At 49.9% G+C, this 19,971-nt stretch overlaps 1 protein-coding gene across 1 annotated transcript in view; it reads right to left on the bottom strand.

Moving 5' to 3' along the window:
* LOC146854282 (protein mono-ADP-ribosyltransferase PARP12-like) overlaps window positions 1-19,971 on the bottom strand; it is a 1,246,301-nt gene that overhangs the window by 64,417 nt on the left and 1,161,913 nt on the right. Inside the window, exon 11 of the mRNA XM_085652063.1 lies at window positions 16,645-16,741. Within this exon, the coding sequence (XP_085508189.1) occupies window positions 16,645-16,741 (97 nt within the window). The remainder of the gene's footprint in view (window positions 1-16,644; window positions 16,742-19,971) is intronic.

The raw sequence follows: 19,971 nt of genomic DNA, 5'->3' as shown, positions 1-19,971 counted from the left end.
GTGGAGCCCATGATGAGGACTTTGGTCTTCTCTGAGTTGAGCTTGAAGCAGTTGTTCTTTATCCAGGTGGCAACAGCCTTCATCCCGTCGGGAAAGTTGTTCTTGGCAACTGTGTGGTTGATAGTGAGGAAGAGAATGAGCTGGGTATTATTGGCGTGGGAGACGATGTTGAGTCTGTGCATACTGATGATGGCTGAGCATGGGGCCATGTAGATGTTGAAGAGAGTGGGGATCAGAGAGGAGCCCTGAGGCACTCTGCAGCTGATCTCTGTGGGTTCAGAGTGGAACGATGGTAGTCTGACTCTCTGTGTTCGGCTGGTGAGGAAGGAGCGTATCCATTCCAGGGCTTTGCTGCGGATGCCGGCGTTGTGGAGTCTTGTGCATAGGGTGCGGTGGGAAACGGTTTTGAAGGCAGCTGAGAAGTCCAGCAGGATTTGGGTTGCAGTTTTGCCTCGGTGAAGGAGGGTGCGGACGTCGTCTGTGGTGGAGAGGAGGGGGGTCAAGGTGCTGTGGAAGCCGGATTGGGAGAGGTCTAGGATATGGTTTGTTTCGATGAACTCGGAAAGTTAAGCGTTGATGGCCTTCTCGATGACCTTGGTTGCGAGGGGAAGAAGAGAGATGGGTCTGAAGATCATGAGGTCCGTAGGGTCGGCAGAGGGTTTCTTTAAGCACAAGAAGAAATAGTCAGTACACAATCGCTTCACAGGGCTGGTTCTTTTGCCGGCCAAAAGGACACTTACACTACAATGGAGGGACTCAAATGCTCCTACGCTAGCAGCATGGCAGAGTGCAGTATGTAAATGAGGAGCAGCTGAAGGGACCGCCCCCTGCTACATAGAGCATTACACCTTCGTAAACGCCCAATTTCCCAAGAGTTAGAAACGCTTTTGACAATTCTTGCACCTCATGTTCACAGATGATCATTCCCGTTAGCTTGACTGCACTGCAAACCCACCTTAGTGAACCCTAGTGTACATCCTCCCCACTTTCCACTGTCGCCCGTGTCCACTCTCCGGCCCCTTCTCTTTCTCCCCTCCTTGGAGCCCATCTTACCTCTCTGCCTATCCTGCTCTTCATATATTATATGAACTAATATCCATTCTTCCCACCGCCATCTACATTTCCGAATGTTTGCCTGCCTCCAAGCCTCCTTTCCCCCTAACCTCGAGTTGTGGATTTTATCCCCTGAAATGCATTAGTTCTTGTTGAAATGTACTTTGCTTGTAACCCATATATACCCTATGTTTTACCTTTTTTGCGCTGACATAAAATGACTATGATCAGGATGTAGAGTTTCTGATGCCGTTTCATACTTTATGCTTATTTTTATGATTCCCTATTCTGGGAATATTCTTGCGATACTGTGTGTATGTGTCCAATAAACACTAATAAAAACATTTAAAAACAAATATGTGGCAGCTATGCTGTATGAACATATGTTTCCATCATTAGGTAGCACATACACCCTACCCTCCTTAGCTCACAGGCAAGGAAACCTGTTCGGACCTTTCTTACTTTACACTTAAGATCACTGCTATTTTTCGGAGCTGAGGGACAAGCCTGATCATCCCAAAATGGACACTGCTTACGGTTAACTGAACTAAGACATTTAACTTTTTTGCACTGTATACCAAACTGCCTTCAGACACAATGAGAAAAGTACTAGGCCGAATATAAAACAGTGACTTTGAGACAAATAAAACAAATTTCTGTACCCAGAGATAAAATTGAGCTAATTAAAAATGTTCATTTTTACTGCATGCCTACCAACACCATTTGCTGTAGCCAGGGTTTACTCCAAACTGAGCCTGGACCCCATTCTGTAAAGAACTGTAGCAGAGGAAAATAGCGCACACTGATTTTGCAAAATGTTGCAGCATATACATAATAAGAAATAGAGTAAGGATCATGTTACTTACCCTGTAAGCATTTGTTTTTGGCATGAAGTGCTATAGATTCACATGCTTTGCATACTCCTGTCATCTAGTGTCAGTTCCTGATGTGTGCAAGTTGTTTTTCTTCAAAGAAGTCTTTTGAGTCATGAGGTAAAGTGACTCCTCCCCTTGGTGATAATGTGCAGGGGCATCGACTCCATTGTTAGACTGTTATCCCACAGGCGGGTGAGAATGGAGAGCAAGTAAGTATCAGTAAAGGGATGCCCATACATATGAAAAGGTAAAAGGAACTGCAATGGCCACAGGTGTCCAGGGAGGAGGGTGGGTACATGTGAATCCAGAGAACTACATGCCAAGAACAGATGCTTACAGAGTAAGTAACACTCCGTCGGATGCATGTATAGCTGTAGATACACATGCTTTGCATAGACTGTAAAACCGTACCCTCCAAAAGCAGTGGCTAGCCTGTGGGCATTGCAATTATTTGGCAAAGTGTACGTAGCACTGCCTGACCCACATTAGCTTGTTGACATGTTAGAACATCCACACAATAATGCTTATTGAAAGTGTGTGGTGTAGACCATGTAGCTGCCTTACATATGTCCAGCTTTTGGGATTTTGCCAACAAAACTCATGGAAGCCCCTATTTTATGAGAAGAGTTTGCTCTAGGGGGTGTAGGTAAAGTCTTTTTAGCTTTGACGTAACATGTCTGAATACATTTAATTATCCATCTGGAAATGCCTGATTTGGATATGAGCTTTCCTTTGTGAGGGGACGAAAACGTAACAAAAAGTTCTTTGGTTTTTACGGAAATCTTTGGTTCTATAAATGTAGTACATTAGAGCTCTTTTAACATTTAATAATTGAAGAACCCTTTCCGAAACTGAGTCTGGTTGAGGAAAGGAAACAGGTAATTAAACTGATTGGTTATGGTGGAAAGGGGAAACCACCTTTGGAAGGAATTTTGGGTTGGTGCGAAGAACAACCCTATCCCTGTGTAGTCGGATGAGAGCTTCTTCTAAGGTTAGTGCCTGGAGTTCACTGGCACACCTAAGTGAATTAATGGCAATCAAAAAAGCGACCGTCCAAGATAAAAACTGGAGGGAACAATTATGCAGTGGTTCAAATGGTGGACCGATAAGTCCTGTGAGAACAATATTGAGATGTAAGTGGAACTCTGAGTGGAATTATTCTTTTAAGGTCTTCCATAAATGCCTTAATAACTGGCAGTTTGAACAAAGATATGTGTTGCCTGTTTTGGAGATAGGCAGCCACTGTAGCTAGATTTAAGTATATTGAAGAGAAGGCTAGGCCAGAGACCTGAAAATGGAGAAGGTAGCAAACAATGTGTTGCTCAGTTGCAGTAAATGGATCAATATGCTTATTACAAATCTTTTCCATTTAGCTGCATAGGCAACGAGGCCTACGAGCTTCTTTGAGAATGGTCATACATTCAGATGGGAGATTCAGGTTACCGAATTCTATGACCTCAGGAGCCAAATCGCAAGGTTGTGTTCCCTTGTATTTGGATACCTGATTTCTCCACGGTTCTGAGTTAGATGGTCCAGGTTGAGGTGAAGCTTCTCGTGTGGAACTACTGACGGTTCGAGTAGTGTTGTGAACCAGGATTTACAAGTCCAAGTGGGAGCTATTAGAATGAGGGTGAGAGACATTTGCCTGAGCTTCTGCACCAGAAATGGAACAAGAGGGAGAGGTGGAAAAGAGTACGCAAATATCCCTGACCAGTTTATCCATAGAGCATTGCCCCTGGATAGCAGGTGTGGGCACCTGGAGGTGAAGTTTGGGCATTTTGTGTTGTTCGCAGTTGTAAACAGATCTAATTGTGCAAACCTCTACTTGTGGAAGTAAGAGGGGAAGACTTGGGGGTGGAGTTCTCATTTGTGGACTTGTTGACGCATCCTGCTGATGGGGATCAGCAAAGTAGTTGTTGTTTCCCGAGAGGTGTTCCGCTAACAGCTGGTTGCTGTGATGATTTGCCCAACACCAAATGGTCTGATATAGGCGTAATAACTGTGGAGAGGGCCCCCCACCCCCGTTTTTGTACATAGTACATGGCTGTAATATTGTCTGTACGGACTAAGACAACCTTGCCATCAGGTGAATTAGGAAGGCTTTCAATGCTAGGTGAACAGCTTGAAGCTCGAGTTAGTTGAAGTGGAGACAGTGATGTTTGGTGTGCCAGAGACCCTGAACTCTGAGATTCTGTAGGTGAGCCCCCCATCCTGGGAGGGATGCGTCTGCAGCAAGAACGATTCTTGGAACAGGGTTAAAGAAATGCTGTCCTTTTAACATGATTTGTGTGTTCCACCAATGCAGAGAGCACTGAGTAAGGCTCTCTATCAACACTAGATCTTCTACCTGAGCCTCCGACAGAGACCACTGGCATGCTAGACATTCCTGCAGTGGACGCATGTGTAATTGTATATGTGGCACTATGGCGATGCATGAGGACATCATACACAGCAGAAGTATAACTGTTCGGACTGTTAATTGTTGATAGGTTTGAAAGTGTGGTAGCAGTGTTTGGAAAATGTGAATCCTTGCTGCTAATCCCACCTGTGTGTTGAGAATAGCCCCCAGATATGGCAGAACCTGTAAAGGTTGAAGATGGGATTTTTGTACATTGATGGTAAACTCTATGATGGAGCCGGTCTATGGTGACCTGAGTGTGTTGGTGGGACAGAGGAAGGGTAATGGCTTTGATAAGCAGTTGTCCATATATGGGAAGACATGGATGTTTTGTCTGCATAGATGTGAAAATAACACTGATAAGCATTTGGTGAACACCCGGGGTGCAGTAGTCACCCCGAATGGGAGGACTTTGAACTGATTATGTTTGACAGCTATGACAAACCTGAGGTATTTGCGGTGTGCTGGATGAATTGGGATGTGAAAGTGGGAGTCCTTTAAGTCTAGTGCTGATATAAAGTCGCCTTGCTGGAGAAGTCGAATCACATCTTGGAGGGTGAGCATACAAAAATGCTCTGACAGGATATAATGATTTAGGGGACTCAGATAGGCATTTGTGAGTTGTCCTTTTTAGGAATGAGAAAGTACAGTATTTGATGTTCGAGAGAGAGTTTGTTAGTAAAAGATGGAATGTTTGGAGGTGTGGTGATGAGCTCCAGACAATAATGGATAATGTCCAAGACCCACTGATCCGATGTTATGGATCGCCAGGTGGGGGGAAATTGTTGTAATTGACCCCTGAGAGGTGTTAAATGATCAGGGGGTAGGAGAAAGGAGTCACTGTTTCATTGTGGGCACCACAGCCAGGACCTTTGGAGTTGTTACTCCTGTATGTCCCTCTGTAATAGCCTCATGAAAGAGATTTGTGACTTTGCAGGCAATATGATGAAGTAGAGGCATCGGAAGATGCTGCTTTTGAGCCTGCCTTATATGAGAAGCGGCGAAAGGAGCCAAGGGGAGTGGGTGTTTGGAGTGCCTCCATGGACTTGCTAATCTCAGTTTCCGTCTTCATCTCTAACGCTTGGTCAACTTGTGGATCAAACTGGTGTTCCTTGTCAAAGAGGACATTAAAAAATGGGTTGCCGTACTTCTGACTTGAAGCCAGATATACACAGACAGGCTTGTCAACACACTGGTATTGATACCCCTGGCAGCTGTATTCACGGAATCCATGGCACACCTGATGGAGTTTTAGAAATGAGTATGCCCTCCGCTACGCTCCGCTCCTGACCACTTTTCCTATGTCCTTCTGGGAGGTACTGGAGGAGTTAGTTTCGTCCTAGTAGGCGCATTCATACATGGCTAATAGGCCTTGTGTATTTGCAATCTGCCATTGATTGGCGGACTGCGCCGCTGCTTGTTTCCCTGATGCATCAATTCGTTTAGACTCCTTATCATGGAGTGGAGCCTCAGCGGTGGTGTGTGAATTAGCCCTCTTACAGGTATTGGACACAACTAATGAATCAGGAGGAAGTTGCCCTGGGGTGTAAATAGGGTCGGAGTGTGAGGTCTTTTATTTTTTGTCGACCCTCTGAGTGATAATGTGTGCTTGCGCAGGGTCTTTAAAGATACCATCAGTGTGACACATCATGCCTTTTAATGTAGGGAGATATTGGGTAGCCATAAGTGTACTGGATAGAATTTCAAAGAAGAAATCTTCCTCTATAGCCTCTTTATGGAGTGGCACTTGGTCGTACGCTGCAGCCCTACTGATGAGCTTCCAATATGAGGTGGTGTTATCAGGAGGCAATGGATTGGCAGGGTGCAGTTCTGGATCTGTGTCCGCTTGGGGATCAACGTCCTTATCTGCCCAGGGATCTGTGGTGTATAATCCACACCCCTCCCATGCCCATTCATGAAGGAATGTGGGGACACCTGTGAAGTGATATCTAAGGGCTCACCTTGAGAATGAGGTGGAGAGGGTGAAGGTGGGGGAATGAAGGGTGGAGGCGGAGGAGGTGGTGGAAGAGGGTGCAAAGGACTCGTAGCCTCGTCTTTCTTCCTCCTTTTGACAGGCACCGGCAAGTCTATTGCCTCTTCAAAGGAGAGTTGGCGTTTTGATGGAGGTGATGTGACCAGTGTGAGGCTGTATATGTATCTGTGTCAGGCGTGCATCAAACCGTTCCTGCATTTTATGGAGGATTGGTTTCACTGGAGTACCCTGTTTGGATTTCGATGCTGGTCTAGAAATGTTCAGTGCAGAGATGGTCTTTAGTTTCGCAGTCCAAGTGGTCGGAGCAGAGGATGGATGGGGTCAGCTCGGTGTGGAAGCTGATGGCTTTGGCTGTTCTTTCTGTGCCGAGCCCAACGGCAGGGCATCCGTAGCAGATGTTCGGTGCCAACCATGGCCTGCTGGCAGTGGTGGCCCTGGAGCCTTATGTTCGGTGGAACCGATTGATTTTTTAGTGGCAGGATGTGGATGTTAGTACTCACAGTACGCTGACCCAGTGGAAGGTCCTGCATCTGGAGGTTGAGCTCTACGACGGAGCTAGAGTCTTCAATGGAAAAAGACTCTTCCTCCGTGTTGGACTTGGCCCTTCTGGCAGGTTCACCCCTGAACTTTTTGCTTGTATTGGTGACCTGGTGATAGTGGTTTTTGGTTTCTGCGCACTTTCCCTGTGTCCCAGGGTAAAGTGCGTGCGCCCTCTGAGTGCATGTGGTGAGATAGGCCTGCCCTCCCATAGGAATGCATGGGGAATGTATGTGTCCCTGGTAGTTCCTGATGCGTGGGGTGTGCAGGGTCGAGTCTGGTATGTGCGGACTCGTGTGGTTAAATTCTGCGCAATGATGCGTGCGGCGTGCGTGTAGCTAGTATGGAAGTGCCACTTCTAGAAGTGGGCACTTCGGTGTGCAGTGTAAAATGTGTGCCTTGTCTGGCGATTGGCTGGTTGAGGTCATGTGACGGGCCAGGGAATCCCCAGAGTCAGGAGGAGTCACCCAGTGGTGAATAGGGAGATCAGCAGCTAGATGGGTGGGAGGAGTACACCTGGGTCCTGAATAGGGCTGGGTTCCCCCACACAATGCTGGCTCCGTCCCCTGTGGTGCGACTGATGACCCTGGCCTGCACTCTGAATAGGGAGAGGGGCTGAGCAAAACAAAGTGCTCAGGAACCAGTTGTAACTGGTTCGCCCCTTCCCTGCACCTTGAGACAAAGGAAAACTATGTATAAAAATGGGGCTGTGTCCCCACAGAATCTGTTCTCTTCCAGGATCCTGAGGGGGGCTGCTGCTGGACCAGAGGACCGCCACTTGGACTACCTCCCTGCCTGGAGGCCCAGTGAGCTGGCTCTGGGTCCAGCCTTGCCCCCCACCCCTGCTTTGCTGTGTGCAGGGGAGACTTTTGCTGGACTTTGTGGTAATTCGCCCCTAAGCGCTGGGAGCGCTTTATTTGTATCCCTAAGCGCCTGGAAGCGCTTTTACTGGACTTATAGCGCTAGGAGCGCTTTATTTGGGGCCCCCAGCATCAAGAAGCGCTTTCCCTGAAAAGCGCCTCCATTAGAGCCCGTAGCGCGGCGCTACGATAATCCAGGAGGGAACCCCGACGTAGGGATTCACTCGCTTTTGCCTGATTTAGAGCGGGTGCCCACCCCGCATTGTGGTGCTCGGTGGCGGGTGCCTACCCCGCTTATTTTCGCCGATTTATACTTTAATCCGAAGGCGGGAGCCCACCCCGCGCGTCGGAGAAGGCCGGTATCGAATTCACCGCCGCAGCCCGGAGTCCCGGCCGCGTCATCCCCCTGCCGCGCTGGGATTGGTCCAGCGGGAGGGAGTGTGGCCCACGTGATCGGGACCTCCAGGAACGTCGCGCTGAGGAAGGGAGCAGCCGGGAGCCCACCCCGCGCTCCAGCGACCAAGAAGTACTGCAGAAGAGGAGCGGAGTCCCCAGAGAACAGCCCGGTGAGTAGGGAAGGGCTGGGGGACTCCGCACGAGTACCGTGGGTGCCGGTCCCAGACCGGCTGATCCTTCCAGCGGGCCCCCGCCTCCGACACGGGCACGTTGTGACAGAGAGCCTCGCTCAGCTCTCCAACGGTCGGGGGGCATTTGTGATTGAGAGCCTGCGAGGCTCCAAGGCCCTAGGGGGCATTTCTGTCGTGCCGGCAGGCACCGGGGCAGTGCTAGTGTCGGGCGGCCCCGGACAGCAGCGGGCCGCCCCAACGTGTTCCCGAGCCCCGAGAGGCTCCAACGAGGCCCACATTGTTTTCGCTTACGAGCCCAAGGAGGCTCCAAACATAGGTGGCATTGTGTGCGTGTTCAGAGCGCATTGCACGCTCCAACGTCTGGGGGCATTATTTCTCGAGCCCCTGAGAGGCTCCAACCTTACGCTGGGAAAAATTGTGTTTTAGAGCCCACGAGGCTCCCACGCTGTTTTGGGGGCATCCTTCTTTCAGAGCCTAGGTGGCTCCAGGGCTGGATATTGTTTTGGGAGGCACAGTGGTGCCCACGCTCATTTCCCCAGCTGCCCAGCACTTAGTGGGCGGCTGCACCGTGTAGGTTGTGCCCCTCCACACTTTGGGCTTGCGCAGCTTGCGCAGCCTTGCCCTAACATTTGGACATAGTGCGACCTAGCCCCCGACGAGGCCAGTTGGCCTAGGGACTGCCACAGGTGGTGGCTTATGTGAGTTCTTGCGCTATTGTTCCTTTCCTGCACCTCTGAATGAGTGTTTATGCGTCATGTGCCTTGTTTTACACCGCTGAATGTATTTTATGCATCATGTGTTTTCCTTCCCTACACCTCTGAATGTTATGCATCATGTGTTTATGTGCTTAGACCCCTACAGGTATTGTGATACTTAGGTGGTTGCTTTTCTCCTAGTACAGGTGGTGCTAGTGAGGTCCTGGTTCCCTGCGTGACATTATCCTAAGGTGGTTAGGGTTGCGTAGGTGGTACTTACCTGTTACCAGTAGTTACTGGTCGTGTGCTACATATGTTATTTAGTGCTACAGTGATTGTATGTGCTATGTTCTAAAGTATTATTCCTATGTTCTAAGTGCTAATTTCTACAAAGTGCTAATTCCTGACAGTGGTCCATGTGGCCCTGTCCCCTGTACATATAATCCCTTGTAAACTCTGCCAGTGCCTGTTGGCACATTGTAAAGTGTGTGTTTTTATCTAATGTGTTTTGGTAATACAAAGGCTATTTTTCTATAATACCTTGTGTGGAGTTTCCTTTGTGGTGGGCCTTGGGTGTTGTTGCTGGGTGCGCGCGCAAACGCTTTACACATCGCCTCCGGGATAAGCCTGACTGCTCGTGCCAAGCTACCAAGGGGGTGAGCAGGGGTTATCTTTGGCGTGTAACTCCCCAGCCCTGACTAGAGTGGTGGTTTCTGCCTGGCTTTGGCGCAAGCCTCAGCCAACCAGAAATTGCCATTTCTAACATTGGTGATCAGCGGTGGGATTTGGACTTGCGTTTGCGCTGTACCGCAGTAGCAGCTGGCTGCACCACAAAACTCTGCATTTAGATAGTCACATGGTATAGGGATTATTGTGCTAAGTTTGTTTTTAAATGTCATTTCTGTGGAAATGTGTTTCTTGTGCACTGTGAGTTTGGTGTCCCTAGCTCGGGAGGGTAGATCACCCCCTTAAGTGCAGTGTGTTTTCTGGATTCACCAGAGGGTGGGATCCAGTGGTGGCAGCGTAATAGTGTCCAGTACATTTGTTCCCCGCCCTGCGCCCAGAGTTTGGTACCTGTGTCACGTGTGGTCAGGTTGAGGAATCAGGGGTGGTAGAAACTGCCTTACCAGTCCGAGGGGAGGGTTGTGTGTGGATGAATGGTGTGTGGCACTAGGCAAGTGAGTGTGAGTTCTCTGGGATAGAGAGCTTGCTGAACCCTTTTTGTGAATTGTGTGTTCCTGTTAAACTCAGACCCCTAGGTTCCCTGTGTAATCTTTTCTCAAGAACGTCTGCCAAAATGGAGCCTGCTTTTGATTCCTGTGATCTGTTTGGGTACAGTATGTTGGAGTTGGTAAGGTTCTGTGAAGAGAGAGACATAGGGGTGGATGAGTCAGACACTCAGTCCGAACTTAGAAGCAGCCTGATCCTATGGCAAAAGGGTCAATGGGATCTTGAGCGCAGTAGGATAAGGGCCTGGGCCTCACACCAGGAGGGTGGTGGGTCTGTGGGGAGCCCTGAAGATTCAGAAGAGGAGGAAGAAAGTCACCTGACGGGGACGCCAGTAGATAGTGGAGACCCCATAGATAGGGAGTCCCTTGCTGGGTCCAGCGTAGGAGGCAGCGCCTCATCCCTTTCCCTGTCCCCAGAGGAGTAGGAAGATTGGAGGAAAGAAAGGGAGCACCAGCTGGCGTTAGAAAAGCTCAGGTTAGAGCATGCGCAGGCTATGGCGCAGCTGGAGGTCAAGAAGCAACAGCTAGAGACTGAGAGGGTCTTGGCGCAGGAGAGGATAGAGGAGGCTGAGAGGGCCTCCACCAGAGGCAAAGTAGCTCTGGAGGGTAGACTATCCCCTGCGCGCAGTTTAAATTTTCTGGATTCCCCAGGGAGGGTTGAGTCCAGTGGTGGTAGCTATATAGATTTCAGTGTAGGAAATCCCAGTCCCAGTTCCCCCAGTCTGGTACCTGTTCCCCAGGAGGAGGAGTTGAGGTTGAAATTCAGGGGCAGTAGGAAACTGTCTCACCAGTCTTGGGAGCAGTTTGTGGGTGAATGTGAGGATGCACTGTTGGATTGGATAAAAGTTCCAGATTTTGAGAAACTGTTTGATCTGGTTCTCAAAGAGCACCTGCTCAGTTGTTGTGTGCCGGGGTTGCGCCAACACCTGTTGGGGTGTGGATTGTCTGCGCCATTTGAGCTTGCGGAGGAAGCAGAGCGCTGGGAAAGTGTTAGAGGTTCTCTAGAGTCATTAGGGAGTGACTCCAAAAGTAGTGGTTCAGGTATCTTCCAGCCCAGCATGGTGGAAGAGGCTCAGTGTAGCCCAGCTAGGTCCCAGGATAGCGAGGAGGGTGTAGGGGCTTACGGCCTGGCTCAGTGGAGCGGGAGTAAGTGGGTGACCGAGGGTCCCCAGACGCACGAAACCCTGCCTCAGGACTTGGATGGTTTCTTGAGGGAACACCAGGTTGGGGACCTAGGCTGTCCTGTTAGTCCATTTGAGGAAGATCTCCTAGTGAGTAGAGGACCTGGAGCGCCTGTAAACAGGGCTCCTGTGGTTCTAGAGTCTGGCAGTACCGCTCCGGTAGGGAGGGTACAGGAGTCCAGTGTGAGGAGTGATTGGGGGATGAGTTTCCCAGTGGAAGAGCCAGTGGGTCAGGTACTACCCAGTTGGGCTAGGATCCCGTGTAGTGACCATGGTGACACCACTTCTGTTCTGGGGGGTCTCTGCGCACTGTCAGGTGGACAGGGGACGGGAGACCCGCGCCAGACAGACAGTCACCCGACATATGTGTCGGTTGTTAGCCTCAGGGGGATGGAATGTAAATCCCCAAAAGTCCTGGAGTGCCAGGCGATTATTCCACCAAAGGTTCTAGGCCGGAGGTTGGAAGGCCAGGTTCAGGATCAGCCTGACCTGAAGGGTAGGACGACTGTAACCAGTGTCCTGACCAGTTCTTCTTCCAGAGGTACCGCCCCAGTTGGTAGGGAGCAGGGTTCTGGAAGGGGGTGCAGAGGGTGGGAGAGCTCACCTCTGACCCCGGTGCAACCTAAGGGGTTAAACCCTGGGTTGGAATGGCGTTCTAGGTGTACCCCTCGCCAGAGGAGGAGGAACCCTAGGAGAAGAGGTAGGGGGAGGAGAGCCTTCCCTGAGACTCCTGGTCCGCCTGAGGGTGTAGACCCTAGGCTGGAGAACCAGTGGCAGTCTAGTCCTGTCTTGCAGACAGGAAGAGATGAGAATGGCCGCTATGTGCCAGGGGTTACTACCCCCCACTCTGTGGTTAGGCAAAGACCGGTCGCACCTGGGTGGCCTAGGGCCTGGTCTTGGCCGCAGACAGCTTGGGAGTACCAGTGGGGTAGCCCAGTTGGTCCGGACAGTGGTTTTAGAAGGAATCCCATGGGTTCACCGTGGCGCAGAACAGGAGGGTGTCCCTGCAGTTGCGGGCCCGCGTCCGTGTTCTATCGCCCCAAGCAGGGAAGTCCATCATGGTGGTGATTGGTCTACCCTGTGTTTTGGCTGGAAGGGGGTTGTGTTGGACTTGGCCCTTCTGGCAGGTTCACCCCTGAACTTTTTGCTTGTATCGGTGACCTGGTGATAGTGGTTTTTGGTTTCTGCGCACTTTCCCTGTGTCCCAGGGTAAAGTGCGTGCGCCCTCTGAGTGCATGTGGTGAGATAGGCCTGCCCTCCCATAGGAATGCATGGGGAATGTATGTGTCCCTGGTAGTTCCTGATGCGTGGGGTGTGCAGGGTCGAGTCTGGTATGTGCGGACTCGTGTGGTTAAATGCTGCGCAATGATGCGTGCGGCGTGCGTGTAGCTAGTATGGAAGTGCCACTTCTAGAAGTGGGCACTTCGGTGTGCAGTGTAAAATGTGTGCCTTGTCTGGCGATTGGCTGGTTGAGGTCATGTGACGGGCCAGGGAATCCCCAGAGTCAGGAGGAGTCACCCAGTGGTGAATAGGGAGATCAGCAGCTAGATGGGTGGGAGGAGTACACCTGGGTCCTGAATAGGGCTGGGTTTCCCCACACAATGCTGTCTCCGCCCCCTGTGGTGCGACTGATGACCCTGGCCTGCACTCTGAATAGGGAGAGGGGCTGAGCAAAACAAAGTGCTCAGGAACCAGTTGTAACTGGTTCGCCCCTTCCCTGCACCTTGAGACAAAGGAAAGCTATGTATAAAAATGGGGCTGTGTCCCCACAGAATCTGTTCTCTTCCAGGATCCTGAGGGGGGCTGCTGCTGCTGCTGCTGGACCAGAGGACCGCCACTTGGACTACCTCCCTGCCTGGAGGCCCAGTGAGCTGGCTCTGGGTCCAGCCTTGCCCCCCACCCCTGCTTTGCTGTGTGCAGGGGAGACTTTTGCTGGACTTTGTGGTAATTCGCCCCTAAGCGCTGGGAGCGCTTTATTTGTATCCCTAAGCGCCTGGAAGCGCTTTTACTGGACTTATAGCGCTAGGAGCGCTTTATTTGGGGCCCCCAGCATCAAGAAGCGCTTTCCCTGAAAAGCGCCTCCATTAGAGCCCGTAGCGCGGCGCTACGATAATCCAGGAGGGAACCCCGACGTAGGGATTCCCTCGCTTTTGCCTGATTTAGAGCGGGTGCCCACCCCGCATTGTGGCGCTCGGTGGCCGGTGCCTACCCCGCTTATTTCCGCCAATTTATACTTTAATCCGAAGGCGGGAGCCCACCCCGCGCTTCGGAGAAGGCCGGTATCGAATTCACCGCCGCAGCCCGGAGTCCCGGCCGCGTCATCCCCCTGCCGCGCTGGGATTGGTCCAGCAGGAGGGAGTGTGGCCCACGTGATCGGGGCCTCCAGGAACGTCGCGCTGAGGAAGGGAGCAGCCGGGAGCCCACCCGCGCTCCGGCGACCAAGAAGCACTGCAGAAGAGGAGCGGAGTCCCCAGAGAACAGCCCGGTGAGTAGGGAAGGGCTGGGGGACTCCGCACGAGTACCGTGGGTGCCGGTCCCAGACCGGCTGATCCTTCCAGCGGGCCCCCGCCTCCGACGCGGGCACGTTGTGACAGAGAGCCTCGCTCAGCTCTCCAACGGTCGGGGGGCATTTGTGATTGAGAGCCTGCGAGGCTCCAAGGCCCTAGGGGGCATTTCTGTCGTGCCGGCAGGCACCGGGGCAGTGCGAGTGTCGGGCGGCCCCGGAAGGCAGCGGGCCGCCCCAACGTGTTCCCGAGCCCCGAGAGGCTCCAACGAGGCCCACATTGTTTTCGCTTACGAGCCCAGGGAGGCTCCAAACATAGGTGGCATTGTGTGCGTGTTCAGAGCGCATTGCACGCTCCAACGTCTGGGGGCATTATTTCTCGAGCCCCTGAGAGGCTCCAACCTTACGCTGGGAAAAATTGTGTTTTAGAGCCCACGAGGCTCCCACGCTGTTTTGGGGGCATCCTTCTTTTAGAGCCTAGGTGGCTCCAGGGCTGGATATTGTTTTGGGAGGCACAGTGGTGCCCACGCTCATTTCTCCAGCTGCCCAGCACTTAGTGGGCGGCCGCACCGTGTAGGTTGTGCCCCTCCACACTTTGGGCTTGCGCAGCTTGCGCAGCCTTGCCCTAACATTTGGACATAGGGCGACCTAGCCCCCGACGAAGCCAGTTGGCCTTGGGTCTGCCACAGGTGGTGGCTTATGTGAGTTCTTGCGCTATTGTTCCTTTCCTGCACCTCTGAATGCGTGTTTATGCGTCATGTGCCTTGTTTTACACCGCTGAATGTATTTTATGCATCATGTGTTTTCCTTCCCTACACCTCTGAATGTTATGCATCATGTGTTTATGTGCTTAGACCCCTACAGGTATTGTGAAACTTAGGTGGTTGCTTTTCTCCTAGTACAGGTGGTGCTAGTGAGGTCCTGGTTCCCTGCGTGACATTATCCTAAGGTGGTTAGGGTTGCGTAGGTGGTACTTACCTGTTACCAGTAGTTACTGGTCGTGTGCTACATATGTTATTTAGTGCTACAGTGATTGTATGTGCTATGTTCTAAAGTATTATTCCTATGTTCTAAGTGCTAATTTCTACAAAGTGCTAATTCCTGACAGTGGTCCATGTGGCCCTGTCCCCTGTACATATAATCCCTTGTAAACTCTGCCCGTGCCTGTTGGCACATTGTAAAGTGTGTGTTTTTATCTAATGTGTTTTGGTAATACAAAGGCTATTTTTCTATAATACCTTGTGTGGAGTTTCCTTTGTGGTGGGCCTTGGGTGTTGTTGCTGGGTGCGCGCGCAAACGCTTTACACATCGCCACCGGGATAAGCCTGACTGCTCGTGCCAAGCTACCAAGGGGGTGAGCAGGGGTTATCTTTGGCGTGTAACTCCCCAGCCCTGACTAGAGTGGTGGTTTCTGCCTGGCTTTGGCGCAAGCCTCAGCCAACCAGAAATCGCCATTTCTAACACTCCGCCACAGAGGCCACATGGACTTCCTCCTTCTCCTCGACATCCTATTGTCCAAATATGTTGTGTATCATGGCCCTCTCTCCGCTGCATCTCCCTCTGATGTACCCTTCTGTCCCGTCAGGTTTTCTATGATCGGAATGATCGACAGGCCTCGCAGTCTTCTACCCAGTGACCAGGAGATAAGAACAGGTTGCAGACCTGGTGAAGGTTGATCCTCCGGTACTTAGCGTGGCACCTCGCGCTGAAAAGGAATGGCGTCTGTTCCATCAGCAGGGCATTCTAAGGCGAAGCTGTAGAGATGGAAAGGGAGGCCCAAAGATCTGCCGTTCGGGCGCATTGATCAGACGGGCAATAGCTTTCCAGATTTTGAAGCTCAAAGATGGCAACGCATTTGATAACAATAACAATGAGGGTAAGGGTGAATTACAAACCGAAGGAGTGCAAAACGGTCTCCAACCAGAGCACAGTAATACACGTACGAATCCGACGGTGGAGAGAAAACAATCTAACAATGGAGTCGATGCCAATGTGCATTATCACCAAGAAGAGGAATCACTTTAGCTCGTGGGTCGAAATACTTTCTTGAAGAAAAACAATTTGCACACATCCGGACCAAACACTAGATGGCAGGAGTATGCAAGGCATGTGTATCTACAGCCACACATGCCTCGAACCCATATTTCTCCTCTTTTTAAACGTTTTAGGCAAGATTAAGTGTCATGTAAAAACAGTATGCACCACTTCTTATTACTTGAGTAGCAAACATAGGAAAACTTCTGTTTAGTTGATTCCCTAACATGCAAGTAGAAAACATGGTGAGGCGTGTATTGGTTCCATCTTTTATTACAAAAGTAAAAATCTTATGCAGTATGACCACATGAGTCTACTACCCATAAGATAAAATGGATCCTTTGTTGCATAAGGCTTTAACTGGAAGACAGTAATGCAAAGACCGGATTCAATACTCAGTCAACACTTTTACATCAGTGCAGTGTAAAACCAGGCTCTGAAGATGGTGCACAGACAGACACTGATTCGTCATCTGCCTCAGATATCTGAAGGCGGCGTCGGATGTAAGAGAAGATGACAGTTCAATATTCCCCCTGTCTTCTTCTGCCTCCCTCTAGTGTCTACGGACCTGAGGGAAGGTGGCTGAGGCTCTCCTGCCACCAACCACTGCCTTCCCTGCCAGCAGCAATGTAACTATTAAGCATGAATTATTCATCTAATCATGTAAACTATTGAATGTAATAACAATATAATACGTACCTTGACTTTAACTTGTCTATGTCGTCCTTGGACACAAGCCTTAGTCTCCTGCGGACCTCTTTCTCTGTTTTGTAAATCAAATTCTTCTGAATCATGTCTTTGAAACAGGGAAAAATAGTTTATGAAATAAGAGAGGTGGAAATAAATGCTTATACTAAATATAATATCCCACAGTTAAGTACGACGCTTTCTGTTAAGAGTAGTATTCTTATCTCAAATGACGATACAATCTTTTAGAATTGTGTTCACACACCACCACCACCCATTGGACTGCCAATAAATGATCTTTGCTAACAACATCCGTATAGAAAACAACAGCAGCCCACAAGCAAATGTTAGTAAAAGTGCAAGCTCATCGTGTTATCCGTTATGAAGCCCAAGACCAAGTGCTAAAAAAGAAAAATACACTATCAAACAAAAGAACAAGTGTTAACAAGAAGTATAACTTTCAAACCACCTCCCTTTTAAAAATTTTATTTAAACCTTCTTTTGTACTATTGTTGGTTTAGGGCTTCACTAATTTAATGCTTCCATTGCCGTTCCTAATAATCACAGTTGGGTGACAGTCAGTCAGTCAAAAATAAGTTTATTTGGTTTTCACAAACCATAAAACATATAAACACATTTCATATTAAAAACATTTTCAGTTCATTAAAGTCTACTTGGTTCTTTTTATGGCACCATGCCTTCAGTTTTTGCCCACTTTTGTAAGTAAGCTTTCTACAGCTATCATAAATTTTATCCCCCTGCATATTAAAATGTTTGATGTGGCACCCATCCAACTTGTTGCCGCCTGTCTGCAGGTGCGGATTTTTAAGTCATTAAAAACTGTTCTCAGCATCTTCCTTCTTTCTGATTTTACTGTTTCGCAGACACACAGTATATGGCTCAAAGTTTCAAAATAATAACCATATAAACGACATGCCTTTGTTTGATCCTTATTTTTCCAAGAGGGTACCAAGTCTAATGTACAATGATCTCCAAATCTGTATGCCATGAACCTCCTTTTTAGGGACAATCTGAAGTGAGCTGCTAGGTAGGGTTGAGGTCTTAGCCGTGTGTAAGAGTTTATTATGACCCATGCGTGGCGGCGTCTCACTAATCCCCTCTTGTCCTCCACGAAGGATAACGCTTTTGCTTTGTTTTTGCAAGCTATTTTAAAAGTGGCCTTTTCCAACTTGCTGTTCCAGAGCCCATAGAGCTCTAATTCTTCTAGATCTATCCTCAATTGGTCCCCCCACGAGTTTGGGATTCTTTGCTCTAGTTGTTGCTCAATTTCCAACCAGCATAAATTATTCAAAGTTCCTGATTCTGCTGCTCTGAGTTTCCAGCATAAATTTACCATGGTTGCCTTCCTTTGGAATACTTGATTTTGTAGTCCGAATTCCAAACGGATTTGTGCTGGAGAGGAACCTTTAAAGAGATTAAATACCATTTTATAAACCTTAGTTTGTAATTTATTCAAGATGTTACTTTCTTGGCCATGCCACGTTTCCAGACCGTAGGACAGGGTCGGTAGCAGTTGGGCTTCCATGATTTTTAGGTCTCGGGACCATCCGGTCTGCCGAAGGCAGAACCGGAAGTCGAGAGATTTAATGTTTTGGAGAAGTGGGGCTTGAACCCGCCCCTCTTCTCCCCTGTTCTCCATTGGCTGGCCTCTTCAATGCTGGCCAGCCATTGGAGAAGAGGTCCCGTCACTCCGATCAGGCCCCGTCCTTTTCGGATCGGGGGGCGTGTTTTTTGCAGAAAGTCTCATTATCTCCTCCAGCCAATGGCTGGAGGAGATAACAGCAAACCACGCCCCCGAATCCGAAAACGACGCTGCGTTTCTCCGAGGCATTTCTGCTCTGCCTCGGAGAAAGGCGGTGGTGTGCCTTTTGCTCTGCCTTGTTAGAATAATGCTCCTAGCATGTATTGCATGTTTTTTGTTTACATCGAGTCCGATTTGTATTGAAATCACCGATAGTGTTTGTTTATTGAGTTTTATATAGCGCTGGCTGACCCGGAGGTATCAGAGCGCTTTACATAAGTGGGTTTCTTCTATTAATACGTCGCACAACAGAGAAAATACATGGCAGACCATGGGGTTAACTTAGATACTTTCTATATCTGAACACCGTGTGACAGTTTTCATAATTCTAGTTCAAGTATGTTCCCATCACGTTAAGTCCAACGGTGAGTGAGGGCCAATTGAAAAGAGAGCGCGTGATGCAAGGAAGCTCGCCTTACATCAAAGGCTCCTAGGTCTCTGGTCTTGGTATACCCATCACTCGCTTGCCGTCGGTCCCGCACTGAGAGCTGCCGGCAGGGTGCGACACTGTCACTAAGAGGGCGGCCTGGCTGAAGGCAGACACCTGGAAGTGTTTAATACATGGATATCTTCCTTTGAAGCTGCGGAAACCGGCCCCTCCGGCGCCCCTCCACCACTCCCCAAAAGAGATGAGAACTATTTATTAAAGTGTAGTGACGGGATTGCTTCCCACCCTCCCAATGAACACTCCCACGGCGCACGAACCTTTCATTACATACCCCCTGCAAGCAGGCGGCCCCTTATCAGAAGCTGCACAGATAGTTGCCAACGGCAACAAGCCATGCACATGGCAAACGGGGCAGAGGGGGGCACGAGACTGCACCCAATTGTAACACACTTGCGCAGCACAAGAGACGGCGGCGTGCAGTGAGACAGTGCCTTATTCCACAGCACCAGGCCTTGCAAGGGGCTTCAGCCCCCAGCGCCCGCTCGGTCTCCACCTCCAGCCCCGCAGGCAAACATCCTTCACACAGAGTCAACACCGGCCTGCCTTTGCATCGACCGCTGACAAATCAGCGCCATAAAAAGGACGGAATGTCAAAATAACACAAATGCTTTCTCCAAGCTTAGCACAGTGTCTGCCCCTCTTTAACTGAGCGGGGTTAATACAGTTTCAGAGAAGCAGCCACGGGTGCGTGCTCTGTACCATTTACTATGCATTTTTATGGACGACTTTAGAACACAACGCAAAAGCACGCTCAAGTCGCATCTAGGAACGCCCACTTCACAAAACGTTATGACTTTCCGGTCCAAATAAAATTAAAAAAAAACACTTCTGGCGGCAAGAAGCAGCTGCTAGCCTGGAGAATGCGTTCTTCGGCCCTTTGAGCAACCCAGACCTCGACAGTTCAGAATGCAGGCCACTGAGGGCGCATTAACCAATACCGTTCGTCTATGTAAAGGTCCTTCAGCGTGTGCCTGCGTGGGCGCTCCCGCCATACAGGACAATCCAACCTGCGGAGCGTTGTGTGTGCTAAGTACAGACTAGGGAGGGCGCTAGACTAGTGGGAAGATGG

The sequence above is a fragment of the Triturus cristatus genome, chromosome 4_1 (assembly GCF_964204655.1).
Source record: "Triturus cristatus chromosome 4_1, aTriCri1.1, whole genome shotgun sequence".
In the NCBI taxonomy this organism is placed as follows: Eukaryota; Metazoa; Chordata; class Amphibia; order Caudata; family Salamandridae; genus Triturus; species Triturus cristatus.
This window is presented reverse-complemented; position numbering and strand designations above follow the sequence as displayed.